This window comes from Charadrius vociferus, unplaced genomic scaffold, assembly GCF_000708025.1.
Source record: "Charadrius vociferus isolate BGI_N301 unplaced genomic scaffold, ASM70802v2 scaffold444, whole genome shotgun sequence".
Taxonomy (NCBI): domain Eukaryota; kingdom Metazoa; phylum Chordata; class Aves; order Charadriiformes; family Charadriidae; genus Charadrius; species Charadrius vociferus.
The window spans coordinates 2242340-2265466 of record NW_009648242.1 but is presented as its reverse complement, the minus strand read 5'-3'; the positions used below and the strand labels follow the sequence as shown (position 1 = coordinate 2265466).

The window sequence follows — 23127 nt, the reverse complement described above, 5'->3', positions numbered from 1 at the left end:
CCTCATCTAAACGGGGGGGAGTGAGAAAGTGGCTGCGTGGCCCTAGCTGCTGGCTGGGGTTAAACCATGACAAAAAAAACCCCTAAAACAACATTCCCCTAAACCCCTGTTTCTTTCCAGGCTCAGCTTCACTTCTGACTCATCTACTTCCTTCTCCCAAGTGGTGCAGGGGATGGGGAATGGGGATTGCAGTCAGTCCGTGTTGCTTTGGCTCTGCCACTCCTTTCTCCTGCTCCAAGGTGGGGTCCCTCCCATAGGAGACAGTCCTGGATAAACTTCTGCAACACGAGTCCTTCCATGGGCTGCAGTTCTTGAAGAACTGCTCCAGTGGAGGTCCTTTCCCTGCAGTGCCGTCCTTCAGGAAAGGACCACTTCAGTGGGGTTCCCTGCAGGCCACAGCCCCTACCAGAAAACCTGCTCCTGTGTGGGCTCTTCTCCACAGGCCGCAGCTCCTGCCAGGAGCCTCTTTCTGTGTGGGGTCCTCTATGGGCTGTAGCTTCCTTCAGGGCATGCCCACTTGCTGCAGCATAGGGTCCTCCACAGGCTGCAGGATGGCTATCTGCTCCACTGTTGTCCTCCATGGGCTGCAGGGAGACAATCTGCTTCACCATGGTCTTCTCCATGGGCTGCAGGGGAATCCCTGCCCTTCCTCCCCTCCTTCTTCTCTGACCTGGGTGTTTGCAGGGCTATTTCTCTCACGTTTTCTCACTTCTCTCTCTCAGCTGCTGTACAGCATTTTTTACCCTTTATTAAATATGATATTACAGCTTTGCTTATAGGCCCAGATTTGGCCAGCGGTGGGTCTGTCTTGGAGCTGGCTGGAGCTGGTTCTGTCAAACAGTTTTTATAACTTTTTAGTCAGCCTGTTTGCCATGATTAAGCAATGTCCATTTTCTATGCAAGAGATAAAAAAATAACGGAATTTTATGGACTGTAGAGTTTCTACTGTACTGTAGAAAATATTTCTGAGCATCATTTCCTTTATTAAGTTACGCAAGCGGTACTAGTGACTTAGTCTGTGCGGTAGCGTTTTGATTAAATTCTAACTGGCTTAATTCTGCAAATGACAATGTTTATCTGTTGTTCAACGCTGGCATTTGAAGGATTTCCGCTTGTTAAAAATGAGATTAAAGTAGATACATACCAATTGTGCCTGAGTGAGGTATTTCTTCCACCACAGATACTTGCGCATAGAAGGGATGACTGACAGTCCATAATAAGAATACATCAGTACGTGGATAAAGCTATTCAAAGTGGGTCCAAAGAAACCTATAAAAATCCAACAAGGGAAATGTTTTATATACCAGCTGCTAAAAAGTAAGAGAATATATTGTTGTTACCAGTGTCTCCTGCATACGGTAAGTCCTCCCTCTGTGCTTATCCTTTGCTAAGGTCATCTCTGATGTGAAAAGATACTGTCCTAGGAACAACTGACAAACTGAATGATGCTTCCTATAGGGTTTTTCTCATGCTGAATATTGTATTTTCATCCTGTATTTTTTATTTTCTCCACTTTCCTTTTCTCTTCTGCAGTTTACAGGTTATTGCTTCCCCCCCCCCCCCCCCCCCCCAAAGTAAGGGTGGATGAGCCTCTCTCCATTATCGCTGTAAACTTTAGACATGGCTGTGGGTGAGTCCTGCAGCTCAGCGCCCCGGGAGGCACCCGCTGTCCCTCTCCCTGACCCGCTCCCCGAGGCAGCAGTCAGGGCTTTGCTCTGAACTGGAGCAGCCTCCTGTGGCTGAGTTTGAGCACCGCTCTCATTTTCTTCAGTGGCTCTTCTGCTAGATGCAGATTTCCAGAGTTTCACCCCAGATAATACCTTGCCGCTCTGATCAGCTGTAGTTACTAACTACTAATTCTAGAGAAAAGTAATTACCCTCTGTACCTTACAGACTATTAAGAAGTAGCAGCACTACTCTGTCTGCTGTATGCTTACGTGTTTCACAGCAGTGCTTGACAACTATAAGATGGCTTCACCAATTGTTTTGCTTTTTCCACTGATTAATGACTTAATTATTAGTAATTAATTACTTAGCTACTGATTTTTCTGCTCTATTTTAATAGTGCAAATCTAGTGCAAAGTGTACGGGAATATGTTCAGACACAATAGAAAGCACAAACCCCTGCTAAATTGTTTACACCTCTGTCGAAATAGCTCGTAATTGCTATGGAAACCTTGACCTCTGCTTCTGACTATAACAGTGTTTTCCTTTTATTTTTGTACTGTTCAAAATAAGTGCCAGAAAACGTGAATTCTGCTTTTTGTTCTGAAAAACACCTGCAACAAGTTGCTTTATGAAATATTACAGTGGACTGAGGTGACTCCCTTTAATCGCTCAAAGTAAGAAAACTGATTTTCTTAGGTCTGACAATGATGCCACAGGAAGCCTCTGGCTGTATGAAGCCCTGGAAAAGTGCGCATGTGGTGAGATACCTAAAGTAGTTCTTTGCTGTTTGGACGTAGTATACAAATACCAAGTGAGCAGCTCATGGAACGCCTTCCCTGCCTTAATAGGAGAGATGACAACAATTGCAATATCTTATTAAGATCCAAGTCATTGAGAGATTACTGTTGTGAAACATATTGGACCCAACTTATTGGTACAATAAGCCAAATGATGCTGCTGTATCAATATGAAATATAAGACCTTATTGATTATTTCTGGCAGTTCTTTTCATAGTTCAAGTAGTTGTTGTGGGTTTTGCTACACACTTGCTTGGAGGCAGTGCTGATTTCGTTTGGCCTGCTGCCTTCTGAGTGCCCTCAGTTCTATCCTAAGCACTAAATTCTCTAAAGGTTTTATAAATTAACTTTTGAAAAGTCTTTACTGCATAATGATACGAACTTGTAACTGCGAAAACAATTCCTGATGTTAGAGAAAACTTTTTTTTGTGTGCTACTAGACAGATGCTTTATTCTCATGTTAAAAAACCAACAAACCCAAGCTGGTATTTTAATTAGTGATTATTTAAGTGAAGTATTTTGCTATAGCAGAACATCAGATTGATGTATATAAGAGTCAAATTTTGTAAAACTACTATTGAGTTCATTTGTTGCAACTGACACTGACTTTACGAGGGTCATGATTTCATCCTAGATCTGCTTTTGGAGTGGGTCTGGTATGTGAGCACTCTTGTGTACTCCTCAGTAGTGTTATCCTGTCTAAAAGTGGTTTGAAGAGAAGTAAATACGCGAGGTTGTGGCAGCTAAGTGGAAAATCTAAGGCCTAACGCTCAGATATTTTTTTTTTTTTTTTTTCCCTGAACTTTTAACTGTGCTTTTAGTTTTACTGTGATCTGCAGGTGCCTGGCAGTTCTGAAACACAGACTATGAACCTTAAAGGTGCTGTCCTATCGCACAGTGATACGCTTGCTTTGCCTGGTGGTGTGGTTCCCCTCCAGCAGCAACAGGTGACTTGTACTCCAGGTGTTGAAGCAAACGGAGACTTACTTTGCCCGCAAGGTATCCAGTTCAGAACACACCACCAAATGTTAAACATAGTGGCATGGTGATACACATGAAGGAAGGTGATCTGGCTGCTTTTCTTTCTCAGTACAAAGAAGATAGTGTCCATGAATTCAATTACTTTGGAAAAATAATACCACCACAGCACCTTGGCTACCTGTACAAGCAAGAACAAAGGAGCAGGAGATCAATATCTGTCTGTAAAAGGGCTTAAATATTGCTGTACTTCATCAGTCCCTAGGCATGCAACTTCCCAAAAGGCATTGATATCCTATTGATGGAGGAGCACAAACTTTTGCTTCAATTTTGTTTCCCTTGTGAATGAGGTAGTTTAAAAAAAAAAAAAAAGCATAATTTTTAATGTGATCATATAAATGTGTAAATTTAAGAAAAAGAGGCTGTGAGGAAGGGTTTTCTAACTGTTCTATTTTTTTTTTTTATTGAAGATACAGTTGTGTGTGGGGATTTGTTGTATTTGTTTTGGCTTTTTTTTAAAGTGTGTTACCATTTATACTTTCTTGTCATTGAACAGATTTTGCTGGGAGTGTCTTTTTAAAAAGTGCAAATTTGACGCTCAACACAATAGAATATACCCTCCTCTAGAGTTGAGACTCTTTATCAGAGCTCAGGATATGTCCCAGGACATTTAAAGGCAGTTAGTTAAAACACAAAGTGGGAAAACACCTTGTTGATGGGAAAAGATATTTAACTGACCTTTTCCTTGCCATAACACACACAAATTTTGAGGGTTGGGGGAAAATTTTATATAGGTTAACCAATCTTTCTGCCCTTGAGATCTAACATTATTTGGAAAGTAAGCCTGATGTGGGGAATGACAGAGGGTTAATACACGGAATTGCTGTGATGCAGAAATAAGGGTTGAAACTAGAGATAAGTCAAGCCAGCAAAGTGTCTTTGCGGTTTTCCAGAGTTTAGAATTGGGCTTAAATCCATTTCCAGCTACAGCCCAACAAGTGTTACATTTTAATGATTGGGTTTTGTTCCAGTTTTTTAAATGAGACATATTCTCTATTTTAATAGTCAGGTGACGCAGTTTTGATGACAGATCTTGATATATGGCTTTTCAAAAGGCTCCTTGTCATGCCTTCTACAGTATTCAGTACAGATGCATCTGTATTGAATTAGAAAGACAACACTGCTGGTTTGCTATTGGCTGTTAGGCAACCTGATTAAAACCCTCATGTTAAAGATGTCACTGATAACATCCTTATAATTGCTGTGAAGACAGTTACAAGGATGCGGAGGGAAGGACTGCTGCGGATGCTGGGGACTGAGCTGCTGCTGCCTCTCACCCGGATGTCGGCCTCCCCTGCGCTGTGGAGGTTCTGGCACTGCAAGTTGTATCCTCCTTCCCATGTGGCAAGGATGAGCTGGAACAGAAAACACAGCACTGATGTTCATGAACAGACGGAGCAGTTCGCTTTTACCCCTGCAGCTGTTCTGTGTTTATTGGAGAAAAAAAAAAAAAAAGAAAAAAAACGGCACAGAATCCTGGTAGGTTCACACTCCTTCCATGAACTGATGCTCTTAAACCCGACAACTTCCCTAATATCTTCTGCTTTGAAATGGGAAAGGTGTCAGGTTGTGTTGGAGACATACACAGAAATGGTACACCTTTTACATTTCTCTGGCTTTAGAGCCTTCAAGGCGTTCATTAAAATCTCTTGTTACTTAGTGCAGTGATCCTCACTCCAAAACTCGTGCTTGAATATTGTATCTCTGTCCTGAAGCGGTGCGAACAGAGCTTCATATAGCCACTTGTGCGAAACCGCCCTTGAGAATAATCCCCAATGCCAAGCAAGCCAACAAAAGGCAAGTCCAAAGTAGTGCAATGGGACAAATATTTCCTTATGCCATACAGTTTCTTGATTCTACAGTGTTAAATGCGTGATGAGGTAGAGGAGAGCGAGCATAATGCTGAATGGTGGTATGAATAGATACAGAAGTTTCTTAGATTTAGCATGTCATGGGAAGCAATGAAATGTCAGGCTACCACACTCTGATGGAGCAGAAAGTTTCTAAAATGCCATATGGTGGTTTTTGATATGGCATGTTTTTATAGTAATGACCACCTAAAGCATTCAGCAGCCATTTTAGAATAGGGAGTGTAATTTTTTGTCTATAAATGCTCTGTAGAGTCCATTGATTTTAAAAATGTCTTGCTTATTCTTGAATGTGTGAAAAGTGGGTTTTGGGGCCCAAATGAGCAATTCATGTTCTGGCATCTGTCTCCCTCTCTACAGAGAATGCAGTGAGTGATGGGGGGAGAACCATATCGGATTGCTACGCTGTTGGCAGAATTGCGAGATGCTGCGAGAAGTGGGTTGCTTTCAACTCTGGCACTACATTCATGGGGGAGGTGTGCATTGGTCTCTCTACAGACTTTTCCCCCCACTTCAGACTGAAAAGTAGTCTCCTGTGTTGAATGTGTGACAGTCTATACAAAAGCAAAGCAGAGGTATTCTCAGTGATCAAAGTGAATTAATTTCCAGAGTAAATACATTAAAAATGATTATTGATAATATTCTCTGGAGAATTAGCAAATAGCCCAGAATGCTTATTATAAATTCACTTTAAAAAGCAATAAAATTTGGAGAGACGGGGTCTTCTATTGTTTTTCCTCTGAATTGCAATTCTGTGATTGTCCCTGTAATTCCAACATAGCTGGTATATGTGGCCAAAATAACCCATAGAGATTGCAGACAGAGATGAAAAGACAATAAATGAGTGTTTTGCAGATAACTGCTATATAACAACCGAAACAAACCCACTCCTTTTTGGAACAGCCTGTGTTTTGGTGGCTTCGCCTACAGTGCGTGCCAGAGGTCACCAAACCAAACAGGATGGGACTGGAGTCTAAAATCGGGGGAAACAACAAAAACCCAGCGAGAGATCACCACGCCAAGTGCTCAGTGCAGCTGAGATCACAACTTTTCTTGCCGAGTTGGCCTCTGCTCGGGTGCTGTGCCTGCAAGCGTGCAGGGCTGGCACGTCTGGGCTCCTCTCCTTTCCCCACTGTGGCAGGCAGGCGGGTGGGAAGGGGACGCGTGGGTCGCGCCTCGCCAATTAACATAACCTGCAGAGGTGCTGGAAGAGGAGGGAGTTAAAACTCCTTGAGAAAAGCAAATTATGCTACTCTATTTCCCTACTATCTTTCAAAAAAGCAGCTGAGTGGAAAAGGGATCATTTCTGTTCTCTGAGTAGGAGGCAGAGGGCACGTAGCTGGCCAGCTGTCCCTCCTGTGGCATGTCCTTGGTCCCCAGGTCTGTACCTATGCGGTAGCTGGCAGCAGGTAGCAGCTTCGTGAGGGATGGGGAGATGTTACTGCACCGTTGCTTTTCTGCACAGCTCCTCTCAGTGCTGCCTTTCTGCACTCTCTCGCTTTGGATTTTCTCTGCAAATGAGAGGTGCCTGAGCGATCCCCAAACTGAGACTTTTGGGATAGGCAGGTACAGCATCATTGAGAGGCTGTTATTGAAGATTTGCTTTCAACTCTGTCTTGTTGCTTGAGAAATGATGAAGAAAATGGAATTGTCATCTTGTTCTTGGCTGGGAACAGTATGGTTAAACAGTGCTGGAGTATCAGGAGCTCATCTGGAGGCACAATCCTGGATGCCAGCCTGGAGAGGATATCATGTGCCTATAACATTTATTTTTTTTTTTTATCTAAAGCTCTTAAACAATTTTGCCTTATGAGAGGTACACAATTCTTAATGTTTTTTCCAAGTTTAATTAAAACAATTTAACCTGATTTATTCTATTGCATTCTATATCTGTAAATTCATACCTTTCCTATACTTAAATTAGTCAAATTTGTTCATTTCTCTTCTAATGTATAATTAGGAATATGCTTTTTTCAGATTCCAATTGTGCAAACACTGTACTCTTTCAACATCTTTTTGTCTTCCTTTAACATCTATCTCTTTTTTTTTTTTTTTGCTTTGCTGAAGATATCTAACCTCATAAAATTTTCTGCTATAGTAGGTGAAATGTTGGTTCACAGAAATTTGCTAGAAAAACTTGCTATTTTAAATCTTTCCGTTAGTCTGTTTTACAAATGTTCTGACTTATATATGATTACAGTAGACCAATTTTCAAAGATCTCTTTTGTGCGTTCTTTGCTTGTGTGGTAAATGTTAGGAAACTTGCCTGCTGGTGCCACAATGGCCTGCTCAGTCACATCTCAAGAGTTTTTCAAGTGTTCTGTTCATAGCTCTCACGTTGGAAAATGAGATGAGAGAACCGTTAAAGGCTCAGAAATAAAATAAATACATATTTCTTTTCAATATCACAAATTTTTAACTTGATATTTGAGAAATCAGCAACTCGTCACAATTAGTCAGCATGCAAATAGAGAGCAAGCTTTGGGGTAAGAATACCACTCTGACTCCAGGGGTTTCTTTAATCTCTTTTGCTTGTTCTTCCGTGATTCTGTATAATCCCAAATTTTGCAGACCATACTGTGTGCCTATTCCCCAGTCGTTTGACTTGGAAGGAGACTTCCCTCTGATTTGCTGATGTGCTTCAGCAGCTTAGAGAGATCTGTTTTGACTATCTTAACCTTACTTTTTCATCTCAGCTTTTCTGTAGCTCAACTTTTCTAGTCTCTATTGTAGGTGCCTTACGTACTGCTGGGTCTCCTTTAGGGAAAAGAGGAGAATCCACTTTGAGTTTTGACTGATCTACTTTGCAAGCAAATTTTCAAGGTTTCTGGTTAATTTCCTAATAAAAAAGTTAGTGGGGAAAGCTGGAGGGCAGAGTACTTTTTGGGGATCGTGGTGATCCTAGGCCATTACTTTCATGTTGGCTGTCAAAGATGTGGAAGGTAAGCAGCTTACCCAGTGGTACCAAATGAGCTAGCTGCATTTCTGGAACAGAAGCTGGTACCCTGACACAAGATATTCAGTTACTAGGTCACTTTTTCTCTGATACCAAACTCATATGTTACTTCTACTCTTTTGGTTATGTTCCCTTTCACACACTGAGCACTCATGACTCTGTAGAGCTGCTGGTATTGTTAGTCATACAAAGATGGTGCAAGTGCAGGATGTATTAAAGAGAGGAGAAATCCCCTCTCTCTTTCAAAACACAAATTCTCTCTCTCTCTAGAAAACAATTCTTTGAATGCTTTGCGTTCTTGGCAACCTAGCCTGAAAATAATATTAACAAATGCATTGTTTGAAGCTATTTAGAAAAACAGGTCACGTAAAGAGGAAAATGCTGCCTTGTGAAAAATTTATAGCAACATCCTGTTATTAGTAGTTTTCATACTTTGCTATCACTCTGATGTTCTTAACAGATTCCACTTGTTGCACCAACAAATGACCTTTACTCATCTGCTCAAGTGTAAACAGCACAAGGATTCACAACACTTGCTTCACTGCAGCTGTCTAAATCTTGCCTTTTTTTTTTTTTTTTTTTAAATTTAAATGGGGAATTACATTGTTCAGCAATGAGACCTGGTTCCTCTGTAAGAAATCTCAACAGAGGGTGGGCAGCAGGTGCCAGAAAACAGTGCCAAAGCCTCTCACCATGCTGAGTAGCAACCTGAGCACCAAAAGCCCTGATCCAGGGGCCTAAGCCCTGCTCATTTCAAGATTTCAGCCTCAAAAATCTCACAGCTGTAGCTTGTTCCTGCAGCTGTCCTCTACAGGTAGGCTAAAAAGGAAAGCAATATTGCTTTCTAAATGGGTATTCCTATTTCTACTGTCTGCAGCTTCTGTGCTCTTTGAGTTGTAGAAAAAACATTGAGCATGTTGGGCTTTCTCAGAGAGAAAATGTCTGGAAGCAAACAAGGTAATCCCCCTTGTCCCAGGGCAGGAGAAAGACAGAGGGTGAGGCATCAGCACCTGGAAGATGAGCAAGCCGTGTAAGGCATTCGGAATATTTTCAGTTTACCCAGAGAGAGGGTTGGTGTTTGCAGTCCCAGGGAAATGCACAGATCTTTCCCGCCACACCCACCCTTCGAATTTTGTAGTTCATTTATTTGTGCTAATATGTATACATCTGTTTGCTATTTATTTTCGCCAAGTTTTTAGCTCCTAGTTATAATTCCAAAATCGATGCTTTAGCAAAGCTTCACATGTACTGCTTTACTCTTCAGAAGGATCCCTTTTGATTTCTGGTTCATGACCATTCTATGACAGTAATCTCCAGCTTGATCTGCCTTCATTTTTCCCAATCAGAACCATCCTAAATAGGCTTCTGAAACACCTTGGTGTCTGTGAAATAGTGCAGAAGGGGAAGCCAAAACCAAATACTGAAATTTGTATTCAAACAGGCTGCCCAGGCAAGTGGTTGAATCACCATCCCTGGAGGATATTAAAAGACAGGTAGCCATGGTACTTAGGGACATAGTTTAGTGGTGGACTTGGCGTGTTAGGTTAATGGTTGGACTCGATGATCTTAAAAATCCCTTCCAACCTAGATCTCCATGATTCTGAGAAACAGGTGCTGAATAGGAAACACCCCATGAGAATTTTCACAATTAAAATCCTTTGTTGTCCCTCTTTATGATGCAGCAGAGATTTTTTTTCATGGGGACAGAAATGTACACGGCATGTTTTGGGCTACTCCTTACTAAGGCTCTGCATCTCTCCTTGGGTCTAGATAGAGGCCCAATAATTAGATGTGTTGTGGCGCAAAAAAATATTGGCTTATTCCATAATACACCAGCTGGGGTTTGCTATCCTGACCTGCAATATGCACAGCTGGGCTCTATGCTGGGTGTCTCATCCTGCCCGGGCAGGATATTAGATAGATAATGAGAAGAATTCTGGTTATTCCTGAGCAGAGGAAGTAAGTGGTCTCATGCTTTTTCTTATTTTGAGGTCAAAGTTCATAGTTTTGATAAATATCTGAATTTCTTTCTGTCAACAAAAACTCTTTTAAATGTAAATCCACTTTATTGAGAAACTCCTAGCCAGTTCTGTTTAATAGTCCTTAAGGAGACTGCTAGAAGGATTAGTGAACAAATGACGTGAATTTATGAATGCTGATTCTTTTGTGTGTTGCTGTTGTCTGGGATAGTGAAATAGGCTAAACAAAATCCCTCCCAAGCTTATTTTCCATGAATCTTTGATTACATGTCCCATTCTGAACAGCTTCTCTATATTACTTTGTAGCACTAGTGGTTGTATTGGAAGATTTGCATGTGTGGAAAAAAAACCAAAACAACAACCAACCAACAACCCTCATCAAATAAAATTTTACTCTTGATTTCCAATAAAGTTCTGAAGCCTATCTGAATTGGGCAGGTGAGATCCAGAGCACTGCCTTTTTCATGAGCAGGCTAAATGTTTTACCTAAATGCAGAGCTCAGAAAGGTCAGTAGAAAAGACATAGAGAAATTGGAGGATGAAAACTGAGAAGTGAGGACAATGTGTCCTGTTAGAATAACTGAACAGCAAAGTCAGCTCCTCAGTTCTCCAAACAAATTATCTGATTAGGATCAAAGAACACCTGGGAATTTAACTCTATCCAGACAAAGTTCTTACTCGCTCAAAAAAACCTGTTTACTTTTGTCCTTACGTTTCACCACTTTACACTGCACTCTCAATGACCTTTTGCTGTCTAGTTTGTCTTTCTCACTTCTTCCTTCTTCTAGATGATAGAAAAGCACACCTGATTTCTTCTTGTTTCTCACTTTGTTCCTTTCCTCTTGCTCCCCTAAGGTTAAGACAGACCTTCTGTCCTAATTAAAGAATTACTTCAAAGGAAGTCTTCACCTCAAGCAACAAATCTTATGGATCTAGAATCATTCCTTGCTTCTCTGCTAAATTTACATTTGCTAACTTCTAGACAATTAATGAAGGTCTAAATAATTTATTAGCATCTTTTTTAAAAAAATGAAAAATTATTATGTTGAAGTTGGATTTTTATAGTAAAATTCCAGGATAATCAAGTCAACTAGGATCTATGTCTTTTTTGTTTACCTTTCCTCATTACCTGCACTATTCAAATTTTACTTGGACCTTCTGCTACTCAAGCTCTATCTTCTTAACATTTGCACAGTTAGGACGCAATTTGTTCTCACGTCAGCCATTAGAATGATAGAATAGAACAGATTTGAAGTGCTCCTCTTATTTGTGGTTTGTTCCTGTTGTTTTGCCGACAGTTACCCCAATTCCAGGCATCATACTGGCCTTTCTAGCACTTTGTGAGATGTTATCCTAGTTGCAATGTGTAGGGCTAAAAATGGTAGCTAGTGGCCCTCATTGTGCCAGCATTGTGCTTCTGACCTTTCCCTGCTGTCAGAGGATGCAGAGAAGGCAATTCTGATACTGCTGGAAATCCTCATGTCACCTTGGTACCTATGGACCTGCAAGTCATGACTATAATTCAGAAATTTGACTTATTGTGGCATGAATTTTCAGCTCCTAGAAACAGGTAAAGTGAAGGTAATTTAGTCTTTTTTTTTTTTTTTATCCTGTGAGGTGAAAGACTTCTTCTGGCTTCACTAAAAAGATTAAAGCACAGGGCTCGCAGTACTTGTGTAGTTCTGCTCTTTCCCCTTTGATCTGAATTGAGGGTTCTTCACATGCAAGTCCTGCTTCCCCACATGGATATGGTTGCTTGCTTACAAATCCTATGGATTTGTAATAAGTCTGTGAAGCTACCTGGGGATACAGGCAGCTTGAGGCATCACGCCACCCCTATGCTAATGACACATATCTCTAGATCTCCTTTTTAATCTGACCCAGATGGTGCCAGTGTCCTGGTTTTCTCAGTGCCTGATCAACAAAAGGACTTGGGTGAGAGCTTGATGACTAGCTGAGATTTAATTTAAATAGGGCAGAGGTGATACTTACCGCTGGGGAAAGCAGCCTAAGACCATGGTAGAGATTATGTCTTTTCCTGTTAACGAGAGAGAGTATCCTCGCCTGAGTAATTTCACAATTCAGAGATCAGCATTGGTCTCCTTTGTTTCCAGTTTTAATTCAGCATTGGAATTGTGACAGTTTTATCCTGCAGTCTACTTCAAAACCTTATCTTGGCCTCTGGTGCCTCTGACTGGGTCCCTGGAGTGCGGTCTGTGAGTTGACTTGCCCGTGAAATCAATTTAAAATATCCAAAGACCTTATTGCTTTTCATGGTAAACTGGTTTTCTGCTCATAGTTGGCATTTTTAGGATCTTAGGCAGAGATTTCTAAAGGAAAAGCAAATGTGATTCTGTGATTTTTCTTCAGTGAAAATTGCTATAAGTTGGTGTGTTTTTTTTTTTTATTAAAATAAAAAGGTGGTGGTTGTTTTTCTTTATGCAGATTTTTGGCAATGTTACTGGAAACTGCTGGATCACTAGACTTCATCTGGGTCTATGAACACTTAACGTTACAGAAGAATACCTCTCCAGTAACAAACCTCTGATGTAGCTTTCCCTTGTAGGGGTAGAAGTGGAGGGATTTGTCTTCTGACCCCTTCGGCAGTGCACCTGGCACAGGACCTGCATCTGAGCTTCAGGTACTTGAAAAAGCCACACTCCAAAACCAAGTACACCGGTTCTCCATTATATTCAGTGGGAAGAGGGAAGTGCCTTTGACAACTTCAAGAAAATCCCTTTGCCTACCTCAGATGTCTAAATTAAGGTCTAATAAATTGCCCTTCTGGGAAGCCTTTGAAGGCACCTAACTCTTTATTGACACAAAAGTTTTGAGACATCTCAGTAGGATAAGGGCAGCTGGGCAGGGCTGGTTTTGTTTTGTTTTATTTTATTGTATTTTGGGTTTTTTAGACCTTGTCCTTCGGATATAGTAGGGATACCTGACCTCGCACTGATGGCACATCTTAGAGTTGTCCTGGGGCTGTTCCTCCAAGTACTTTAGAGATTGGTTGACCTTAAAGCTCATGGAGCTAAATTTGGCTCCCAGAGACTGTGTGGCTGTGGTGCAGTGCATGGAGCTCTGGCTGAAAAGAGGAGTCTGCCTCTGGAGATTTAAAAACAGCCCTTTTACTATGACTCCTTGCTAAAACCTTTGTATTATTGCCTTGAGATTGTACAAATCAACTGTAGTCAAGGGACAGCTGAACTAGTTCAGGAGACTAAGGTGAGGAGATGAAGAATTGCAGCACGGGTACCCCCCTCAGCTGGTTTATTGTGTTTCGCATTAAGGCCATCGTGTGGGACAGTCTGTGTTTGGAGATACACCCTTTCTTTTGAGCAAGATATTTTTCTTCTGAATGAGATAATTTTCTTTCGAGCGCCTAAGAAACACCCACTCTATTCTGTAGCTATCACGAGAAAAGGTGTGTGGCACTTTATAAACAAAACCAAGAGGAGATAAGAACAACAATGCCAATAACTGGTTTTTGGTGGGGTTTGTTTGTTTATTATAGAACTTAGGATTTTGTGATTTGTCTGTGCTACAGTGGGAAGGGTAGAGGACTAGGACAACTGTTACAGATGTCTCTAACTAGGGATTAGTCCTGAATCATACTCACTGGAGGGATCAGCTCTGTTTACATAATAAACTATCGTGCAGAATGCTTTAAATATAGGTAACTCTTGCCTTAAAGAGCTTACTGTCCGTAACAGACAGAATAAGGGCCAGAGAGAAGCTTCAGAAAGGAGGCATTTTGAAATGTTGAGTCACCATAACTTTATTCAGTACTGAAGATGATTTCTGCTTTCCCGTTTGCCTGTTTTCCTTAAGCAGGGATGCGCAAGCTACCTCAGGCAGGTCTGCAAGTCTTAACTTCCATTCTGTTTCTTCACAGGAGAAGCTGTGATAGGAACCAGGTAAGTAGACTACGAAAATATACAGAGCCACTATTATGGGAGAGTGTTTTGTACAGTGTCAAACTAGCTCGGCTGACAGTCCAGAGCTAAGAGTGAAATCTGCAGTAAAACAGCTGGCAGTACAGATCAGTTGTGATGTCTCCCTGGATTCTCCAAAAATGCGGAATGTGGAGCTACACGCCACTGCCAGCCCTGCCCAGCTGCAGTCTGGGAGACAGAAATTGGCATCCTCCAGCTACAGAATCAAGGTCTAAAGGGGCTCACCTGAGGACTAACATGACTCAGTGATCGTCTGCAGCAAAGTTAGCCTCAGAAAGGACTGGGCAGTGAGGTGGCTGTACGGGAGATGACTCAACACAGTTCCTACAAAGATGTGAAGCTGGCAAAACCCAAGTTTGCTTCACTCACGTAAGTGAGACCTGCTAAAATTCCTTTTGTTTGTTCGTTTACTTGTGGCAGGCCAAATCAGCCTGCAAGGGGAAGGCAGCAGTATTTTTGTTTTGTATTCAGTTAATCCTTTTTGCTGCGTCCTGCTACCGAAGACAGCTATCTGTATACCTTCAAGCAAAATGGGGATTTAAACATCAAAGGGCTAATTTAAATTCTGGAGGACAATCAGTATGGAGTCATCAAACCTTCCAGCAATTGTGTGCTGGTTTCTCCTTCCCTCTGGGCCTGATGCTGCACTCTCAGACACCCACAGCAGCCGCTGAAGCCAGCTGGGGCTTTGACCGGGATGGAGCTCTGTAGATCCGTGTAGCACAGTCGGTCCTCTGCACAAAGGCACAAGCCTAAACTGCCATCAGCCTTTTGACCAGGCCCGTCACCTGGTATTTAGCTCAAATTAACTTAAAACTTGAAATCTTTGGGGTCCTGTTTAGCTTCTACAGAGTTTCTTGTTCAGCTGACAGAACAGTCAGTCCTTGTTTTTTCTCGTGGAAACTGCTGTTGTGGCCGGGAGCCCAGGGAGCAAGAAAAGCTGTGAGGCTGTGCAGGCAAGGCAGCAATGTCACCTCACACCTCCGCAGGTCACACCGTGAAATCAAGCACATCCTTCAGCCAGGGCTTCTTATGCCCGGGGCCACTCTTTAAGCCAAGTCAGAAAATGTTTTGTGGTTTTTGTCTTTTAGTGTTTCCTTTTCAGGGCCACAAGGGATAGTTGTTAATGCTTTTAATATTAAAAGGACCTCAATTATCACAAGGCTGAGAATGAGGAGCTCTCAAATAATATCAAAATAGTGACTTTTGGCTTCTGCTCCCCACCAGGGATGTGAAAACACACGTCTTTACTGAGGAGCACTGTTTGAGTTGTCTGCTGTTGCAAAACTGACAGATGCATTCAAATCTCTCTTCTGGTTATGAATGGATCCTGATTTCTGTGAGCATGTTGTTTCCTGATAAGTACTTGGGAAATAATCTGTGTGACCATATTCAGCCTCCAAGTCCCACAGCACTTGCTTTTGGCTGAAGTGACATCTGTCTCTTACTGTCTGACTATATGAGGAAAGCTGCTTAGTCAGGAGAGCAGAAAAATAACACTGAATTGCCAATACCATAAATAAATCAGTACTTACTCTCATTTATAAATCTGTTCGCATATAAGTGTGGGCATTAGTATGTAGAAAAACCATTCCGTAGACAATCATACGAATAGAACTCAGTCCATGGGCATATTCATGGGTGCTGAAGATTGAGGTGTAGCCACGTCTGAGCTGAGCGACTGCTGCAGATTCAAATTTGTGCTTGTACGCGCTGTCCTGGTAGCAGCCAGCAGTCCCCAGGTGTGGACTGTAGCTCAGGAAGGATAGTTGAACATGCTGAGATCTAAGCTGAGAAGGTACTGTACAACTTGCTGTCCAGTTGCTAAGGGACTTTTCTTGATCTTAAATTTACTTTGCTGTTGATGTTAATTTTTGCTAGAAAATTTATCTGTTGCTAAGGCATTTCTGCTAAAAACTGTATATTGCTCAGCCTTTGTAGCTGCGCTGAGTGGAAGAACACTTACCTCTATGAGCATGTACAAGGAGAGCAGTGTAATCCCAAGGTTATATACAATGAGGTGAGCCCTGAGAGAGAAAGGAGGCCTGTCCTTCATGAACTTGTTGCCCAGCCAAATGCAGAGTAGGTACGCTCCAGTAAGGAAAAACGTGGGAAGATATGAGTCCAAAAGGAACCATCCTCTAACCCTGGCATCTGAAAAAGAAACAGACGCAGCAGGCAATTAGGAAGGCTATGGCAACGTATTGTTAAAACAAGGCAGATCACATCATTAAAAACGTCTGCTAGAAGCATGAGAGGGAATCTGCCATGCTTTGCTCGTAAGAGCTATCCATTGCTTTTACCTCTCCGAAACTGCATGCTTATTCAGAGAATGTGTGCTGAAAACTGCATGAAATTTCCTGATAATTTGATGTCGCTTAAATCTCTTCATTTTAACAGGAAACAGAAAATGAAAAGAAGAAAACATTCCTATATGCTTTTTAAAATATTAAATAATATTTTAAATTAATATTTAATTAAATCACATCTTAATTTGCTCAATGGAACAGTTTGCAGATAGTATTAAATACAAAGTATGCATGCAAAGTTGCCAGCTCACGTATTATTTTACTTCTGCATTTGCCATTTAAGTATGAAGGTATATAACATTTGCTAGAAAGCATTTAGACAAGGGGGAAGATTTTTCAAAAATGTTAAATATGAAAAACAAATGGTAAATGTTTGCTTTGATGGTTATCAAAGATATTTGGCAAGGCAAGGGCTTGCTTTCTCACAGTTTCTGTCCCATTTGCCTGGTCCCGAAATGAAATATTAAGGTCAAATCCTGCTTGCCTTATTCACACAAGTAATCCCATTGGCAGTAATCAGATAGTTCAGTGTATATGAGCAAAGCCTAATCCTATATGCCAATCTGGAGGCACCACTTCAGTGTCCTATGAGCAACTGGAAGTCATGAGCGAAAGGAGTGTTTTCTTTTTTCTCCTCCCCAGAGCAAAATTTAGAGTTCATTTTCCACAGCAGTCATTTATCTATGAAAAGAACAAGGGGCATCATGGCTAGTTTCTCAAAAAGGTGACTCTAAATCTGTTATGATTTATGGAGTAAATGAAGAAATAAGTCAGTGAGAAGCTATTGTGCCAGGTCACAGTAGTTCTTTCATCTCTTAGAAACAGTTTTAAATTACTTAGTTTATTTTTTATAAAGACCAAGATTATGTGAAAAATTGTAAAATAAGAAAAGGTATTCACAGTGCATGAAAAAACATTTTACTATTTTTTCACCTGTGCTGAATTTGGAAAGGACTGGGCAATGGGTGATGCACAAACCAAATGTGCCCAAGCATTTAACAAACTGTTGCCAATTGCAGTTTTGCTGTACAGTATTCTTTCTGACTATTCTTTCCTCAGAAATATATGCAGACAAGTATACACAAAGTGAGATTTTAAGTGAGTTAGAGTAATCTGCTTATGAACAGGGCTGTGAACATCAGCTTGCTTTCTCATTACAGCCTCCCTCTGCTTCCCACCTTTCTTCCTTTGCAGTGGCTGTAACATCTGTGGGATTTGGGCTCCGCGTAGGATGTTAGCCATTTTGCAGGAAAGATATTCAACCAGACCTAAGTTACTGTGGAAGTCCCAGTGCTCTCCTGGTTTTGACTCTCCCTTCTTGACCCCCAAAAGCCTCAAGGAGAGGAGCAGTGCAGGATTAAAGCAGTCACGACAGCACAACCATCTATGACAAAGCACCATCCTTCCTTTAGGGTGACCTTGCTTTGTTGTGCATTGCCAAGCTAAAATGCCTGATTTCTGTCTTCAGATCTCAATGTCTATTTAAGATCACCTCAGTGTGAGATTAAAACACTTCCAACATCCCTCTTAAAGTTCATAAGCCACTTGGTGAAGCTCTGGAATGGATCTTTTTGAGGGGATTCTGCTCCTGTGTGGGCTTCAAACACATCCTCCTCCCATATGGGCTCCAAACAGGACACAGGAATCGCAGGACAAGTAAGGGTTGTGCACATAAATGTTGATCTAGTGTATGTTTTTGGAGCATAAGGATTTAATTTATTTAATTGATATCCTGAATGAAGTTGTAGAAAGCAGTCATGTCAGCAAGACTGCTATCTAAAGAAGGGTCTCCTCATCTGACGATTGCAACACTTGTGTAAAGGTTACTTGCACAAAAGCCAACTGGCATCAGTAGATAACGAAACAGCATGTTTGCTCAAAGAGGAAAAGTAATTGGAAGAGATGAGAATACAAATTAAACTAAACAGCATTGAATGCTGCCCTAGTATGCCCTCAGAAAGTTTTCACTTTGCTGTGAGTGGCCACAAGCGTGTGGGCTGATCCATACAAAAGCAGAACTCGTGTGCTTGCTCAGTTCAGCATGTCGAGTATTTTTAAGATATACACTATTTCCATTTCAAGAGAAATTATTGAGATGTGTACCCTCACTGATTATTTTCCACCCTAACCTTGGTACCTTGAAGGGTAAGACAGTTATCGGCAGAAAGTGGTTTATAAACAGCAGCTGAGGAACGTGACTATTTTGTTTCCACTTACACTTATCCCTGAATGACAAGAAGGAGGTTTTTGTGGGGCAGGAAGGGAGAGCAAAGGGAGTGTATTTCAAAAGAAGTTATTGGAAGAAGGAGAGATCAAAAGTTTTTCTGTTGACTGATGGTTCAATCTCGATGTTAAAGTACTGTAAAGGTACGCTGTCAATAGGAGAAAGGATTATTTTTACAATGTTGCACGCACATAGCATCTGAATTTGAGACCAAGGCAGTGCATAAAGCCGCAGTGTGAAAGCGCTGGACTGCAGCAGGGGAAGGAGCAGGCGCCCACAATCTCTGGTCACTCCGTGAATAAGCTCATTCACAGTCGCTGGCCACGATGTGCCAGACCCTTGGGGTGAAACCTTGGCTCCTTTGAAACAAGTGGCAGGCCTCCCAGGCTCTTTAAAGGTATCGGGCTTTTTTATCAGTGAGGTTTAGACACATTTTGATTCAGGTTTCTGTATAGCTTTGGCCAGCTGGTGTCGGAGTAGATTCAGACCTTTTCAGGTGCAGAGGGTAGATGGTTTTGCAGCAAAGCCTTGCTACTGTTCACACTCAATCGAGGAGAGGAGGAGTGCTTATTACCTTTTCATAACTTTATTAAAATATATCTATTCTTGACCACCTCTGTTTCTTTCACAGATGAAACAAGCAACCGATTAACTAGATTTAGCTACTGCAATTCAATATTCCTTAATTTTGCGTAACACTAAGCAATACTCTGCAGATTAAGCCAACCTTGGAAAAATGCGTTCTTACAGAACAATATAGCTATTTCACTGTTTCTCATTTTGCCTTGAGCCTAGATTATCTCCTATCCAGAATAATATGGACCAACACCGAATTGGAAGACCTCTTCCTGTTAAGAGATGCAACTGATGGGCACGTATATGGCTTCTGTTCCCTGATCCAAAGGACTTGGTCTGCTAGTTCAAACGCTGAGGTAAGTTTGTGTTCAAAGTCCAGCTGACACCAGTGAACAAAGGCACAAAATATGCTTACATATAAATCAAATTCAGATCTTTGATAGTACTCCCCTTATTCCAGCAGTGCAGTATTGCAGCTTGTGTTAACCTGGTGCTACCAATGTGAGCAGAGGTTGCCTCCGGGAACTAGCGCGTGGCTTTCTGTCTCTTCTCGTGCCCTCAGCCACATCTGGTAATGATGACTAAACCCCATACAGTGATAGCAGTATTTCAGGAGTTACTATCTGAAAGATAAATCATAAATATGGGACTGATTTTTAAAAGAACAGAGCACCATTATCTATCCTTTTAAGCCTTTGCTGCTGAATGACGTGTGCGCTGTGGATGAAAATTGGTGGAGAGAAAGAAGGGGAATGGTTTTTTGGTTTTAGTCATTTGGGAAAGCTCTTAAGAATTCAAGAGATTTTAATTTGTGGCATCATTCTCTCCAATTTAATACTGTTTGCAGTTTATTGTGAATTATCTATGTGTATAAACACATTGGAGGGAGCGAAATGTATTCACAAAATGTATGATACCATATCATTATACCACCAGTTAAATTAAAGATCATAGTGAAGAGGCATAGACAAACAAATGCTATCTTCAGCATTGGCATCTGGAGAGGGATGGTGATGTACTTGGCAAGTAATACAAATAATACTTGTTTAACTGAAGTGCTTTCTAAAACCCCAAAGGGACCTGTGTGGTATTCTGCATTGGATTAGCTACAGTTTGTTCCTTTTAACAATTTGTTCTGGACTAATGAGGAAAGAGGAATGAAGGAGAACATCATGTCCATTTGAAAAAAAAAAAAAGTACTCTTATGCTTGTGATCACATTTCTTTGTTAATATTAAAATGCACTACTGTAGAATCCATTAATAAAACTTATTCAGTTTTAATCACTTCTGCTGCAGTTCCCAAGATGTTTAGTGTTTCTTCACCAGAAATCTTTCTTTCAAGCATCACATCTACTGCAGAGATGATGGAAAAGATTTTGTAGCCAGCCAGCCAAGGAAAATGAGAACAACTTCTTTTTAAGAATGCTACAGCTTTCTTTCCCTTGTCCTCCTAATTAAGCAAGAACAGTTTCTGGGACCAGGGGAACATTGTGGTATCAAAATTAGAATACATATGAATATGGTCATCCACACGGGCAATAGTTCTGGATTTAACCACAGGGAAAAGTTTGCACGGCTGTTCCTGAAGGGGAATGTTTAAGCCCAGCCCTATCAGCAGCAAGATGGCCTTACAGGGACCTTCTCTGAAGACTGTCTGTTGTCTAAGCTCCTGTCTTACCCCTTTCCTCTACTTGCTTGGCTCTCTTAGCTCTGACTTTGACGCTCCGACCTCACCTTGCCATAGCCTTTCTCTTTCTTTCTGCACTCCTACTTCAGGTTGGTTTTGTTTTTTTTTTTATTTTTTTTTTGACTGTTACTTGTTTCAGTCCTAACAAAGCATGAGGCACCTCCAAGCTACAGTTATTCGAGTTATTCTTGTCTAAACTGTTTTAGAAAGCAAGAATAGGAAGTAGAAAGATGCATCTGTTCGCTTTGTCTCTTTGTTTACTGAAATTTTGGATGTGATCCTGCAGGGTGCTAAAAGCCTTTTCTTGCTTTTGCTCTGAGCATCCTCCTAAATTAGGCTATTTGATAGGCAGCTGGACCAAACAATAACTGGATTATGAATGAGAATCAGTCCCAAACCAGATCTTTCTCTTTCAGAAAAATCCAGGCTTTCAATTTTTTTTAAATCTACATCAGGATGCAAACCTGAAATCTTTTGATATTATCAGAGGCAAAGAACTCTCAATTCTAGTGTTTGGGTTTTTTTTAAGTTACAAAAAAATAATTCAGTTTCATTTCTTCATTCACCTTCAGTATAATCTGTGATTGGTTTTAATTTATATTACGGATAACGTTACGTCAAACAGTCAAAACCATTTGCTTTCTATAAAGGCAGTGCATTGGTAGATTTTGTACAATAATGGTGTGTTCCTGCAAATACTGTGATTCTTCCTAGTCCACATTTTTCAATGACTAATTATTCAGATAGAAGATTTTGGCTGCTTCTATTTATTAGAATATATTTGAGTGGTAATCTGAATAGGTATTATTTCCTGAAAGGGCTATAGGTGAATGAGCTTACCTCGAGGTCCAAACATATAGTCCACAAATGCATTTACTTCCCGGTCAAAAGCTCTCAGGTGCTCCTAAAAAATATAAAAAGGATATGGAACAAAGACATTATCTCATGGCTCACATAGAGAATACAATTTAAAAAAAAAACAAAAAACCAAAAAACAATAAGAAGGAACTGGTAAAGAGCACATCATGCTGAAGTATTTCTCAAGTACGCAACAGTGTGTCTACTGAAAAAACCCCAAACCTCTTTAAAAATTGATTTAGGGCAGATTGTGGTCTAGATAACAAGAGAGGCCTCATTACTGGAAACTGCCCAAACCAGGGCTCTTTAGGAGGGGAAATTAAAGTTGTAGAAATTAAAAAGGACAAGTATTACAGCAAACCCATCTGTGATGGATGTCGCTTTCACTCTACTAGAGATGCTTTTTTGTTTGTTTTTATTATGTTTCCTCCACTGAGATTTTTTTTTTTTTTTTGGGGGGTGGAGAGGAGCTGGTGATTCCTTTGGTAAGCTTCACAAAGCTGCCTGGTTGCAACCAGCCTAGTGACAGCGCATCACCGGAATATCTCATTGCTTTATTCTTAAAGAAGGAAACCTGTGGGGTGAGCCAACTGAGATTTCTCTAAATCAGACACTGAGTCCCTAAGAAAAGTCTGCAGGAGAACACAGACCTCCAGTAATGAAGTTCAGGCTATGTAGGGAGGGAGGAAGAGGAGGGCTACCTTACAGAGACATTGTGTTTTGAGGTCTAAGTCAATGAAGCTGCGAAGCTGGCAAGCTTAGCAAGTTTGTGTCTGTCTGTGACTGAGTTGGGAGCTTAGCCATGATCAACACAGTCCTTCCCTCAGTCGGATGTGGTGGTCTCTCCAAAGTACTTCTTCCCCAACTCCAGTTCTGGTCAGTGGCTTCCTGCATGCCGGTGCCTGAACAACTCTTTGCCACAAGCCTGAGGTCAGCCAGTTTCTTCCTCTACTCCTTCCAACACTGCCCTGCTGTGCTTGATGAATTAATTTCAGCACTCAGTCAATGCAGCCAAGCTGCGGAGAAAGACACAGAGTGACACTGAGCATCTCCACAGGGCAAGAGTTGCCAAGGGCTGTGTGTGACTTTGAATGCCAGATATCTCCATGCCAGCCTGGGCTGCAGCCACCATTAGCAGACCTGCCTTGTGAAGAACCACCTTTGCCCTTGGCAAGTCCAGTCCTGGCCTGTGTGTTCCCCTGCTGGGGCT

The 23127-nt window shown here is 41.3% G+C and overlaps 1 protein-coding gene across 1 annotated transcript in view; it reads right to left on the bottom strand.

Moving 5' to 3' along the window:
• The window catches only part of ELOVL2 (ELOVL fatty acid elongase 2), a 24615-nt gene extending 2657 nt beyond the window's left edge, over positions 1 to 21958 (bottom strand). The window contains exons 1-5 of the mRNA XM_009884187.1: positions 21900 to 21958; positions 16229 to 16416; positions 4781 to 4858; positions 3453 to 3624; positions 1145 to 1269 (exon numbers count right to left, since the gene is read on the bottom strand). Coding sequence (XP_009882489.1) covers positions 1145 to 1269; positions 3453 to 3624; positions 4781 to 4858; positions 16229 to 16416; positions 21900 to 21915 — 579 coding nt within the window. The 5' untranslated portion in view covers positions 21916 to 21958. The remainder of the gene's footprint in view (positions 1 to 1144; positions 1270 to 3452; positions 3625 to 4780; positions 4859 to 16228; positions 16417 to 21899) is intronic.
• Positions 21959 to 23127: the final 1169 nt, after the last annotated feature.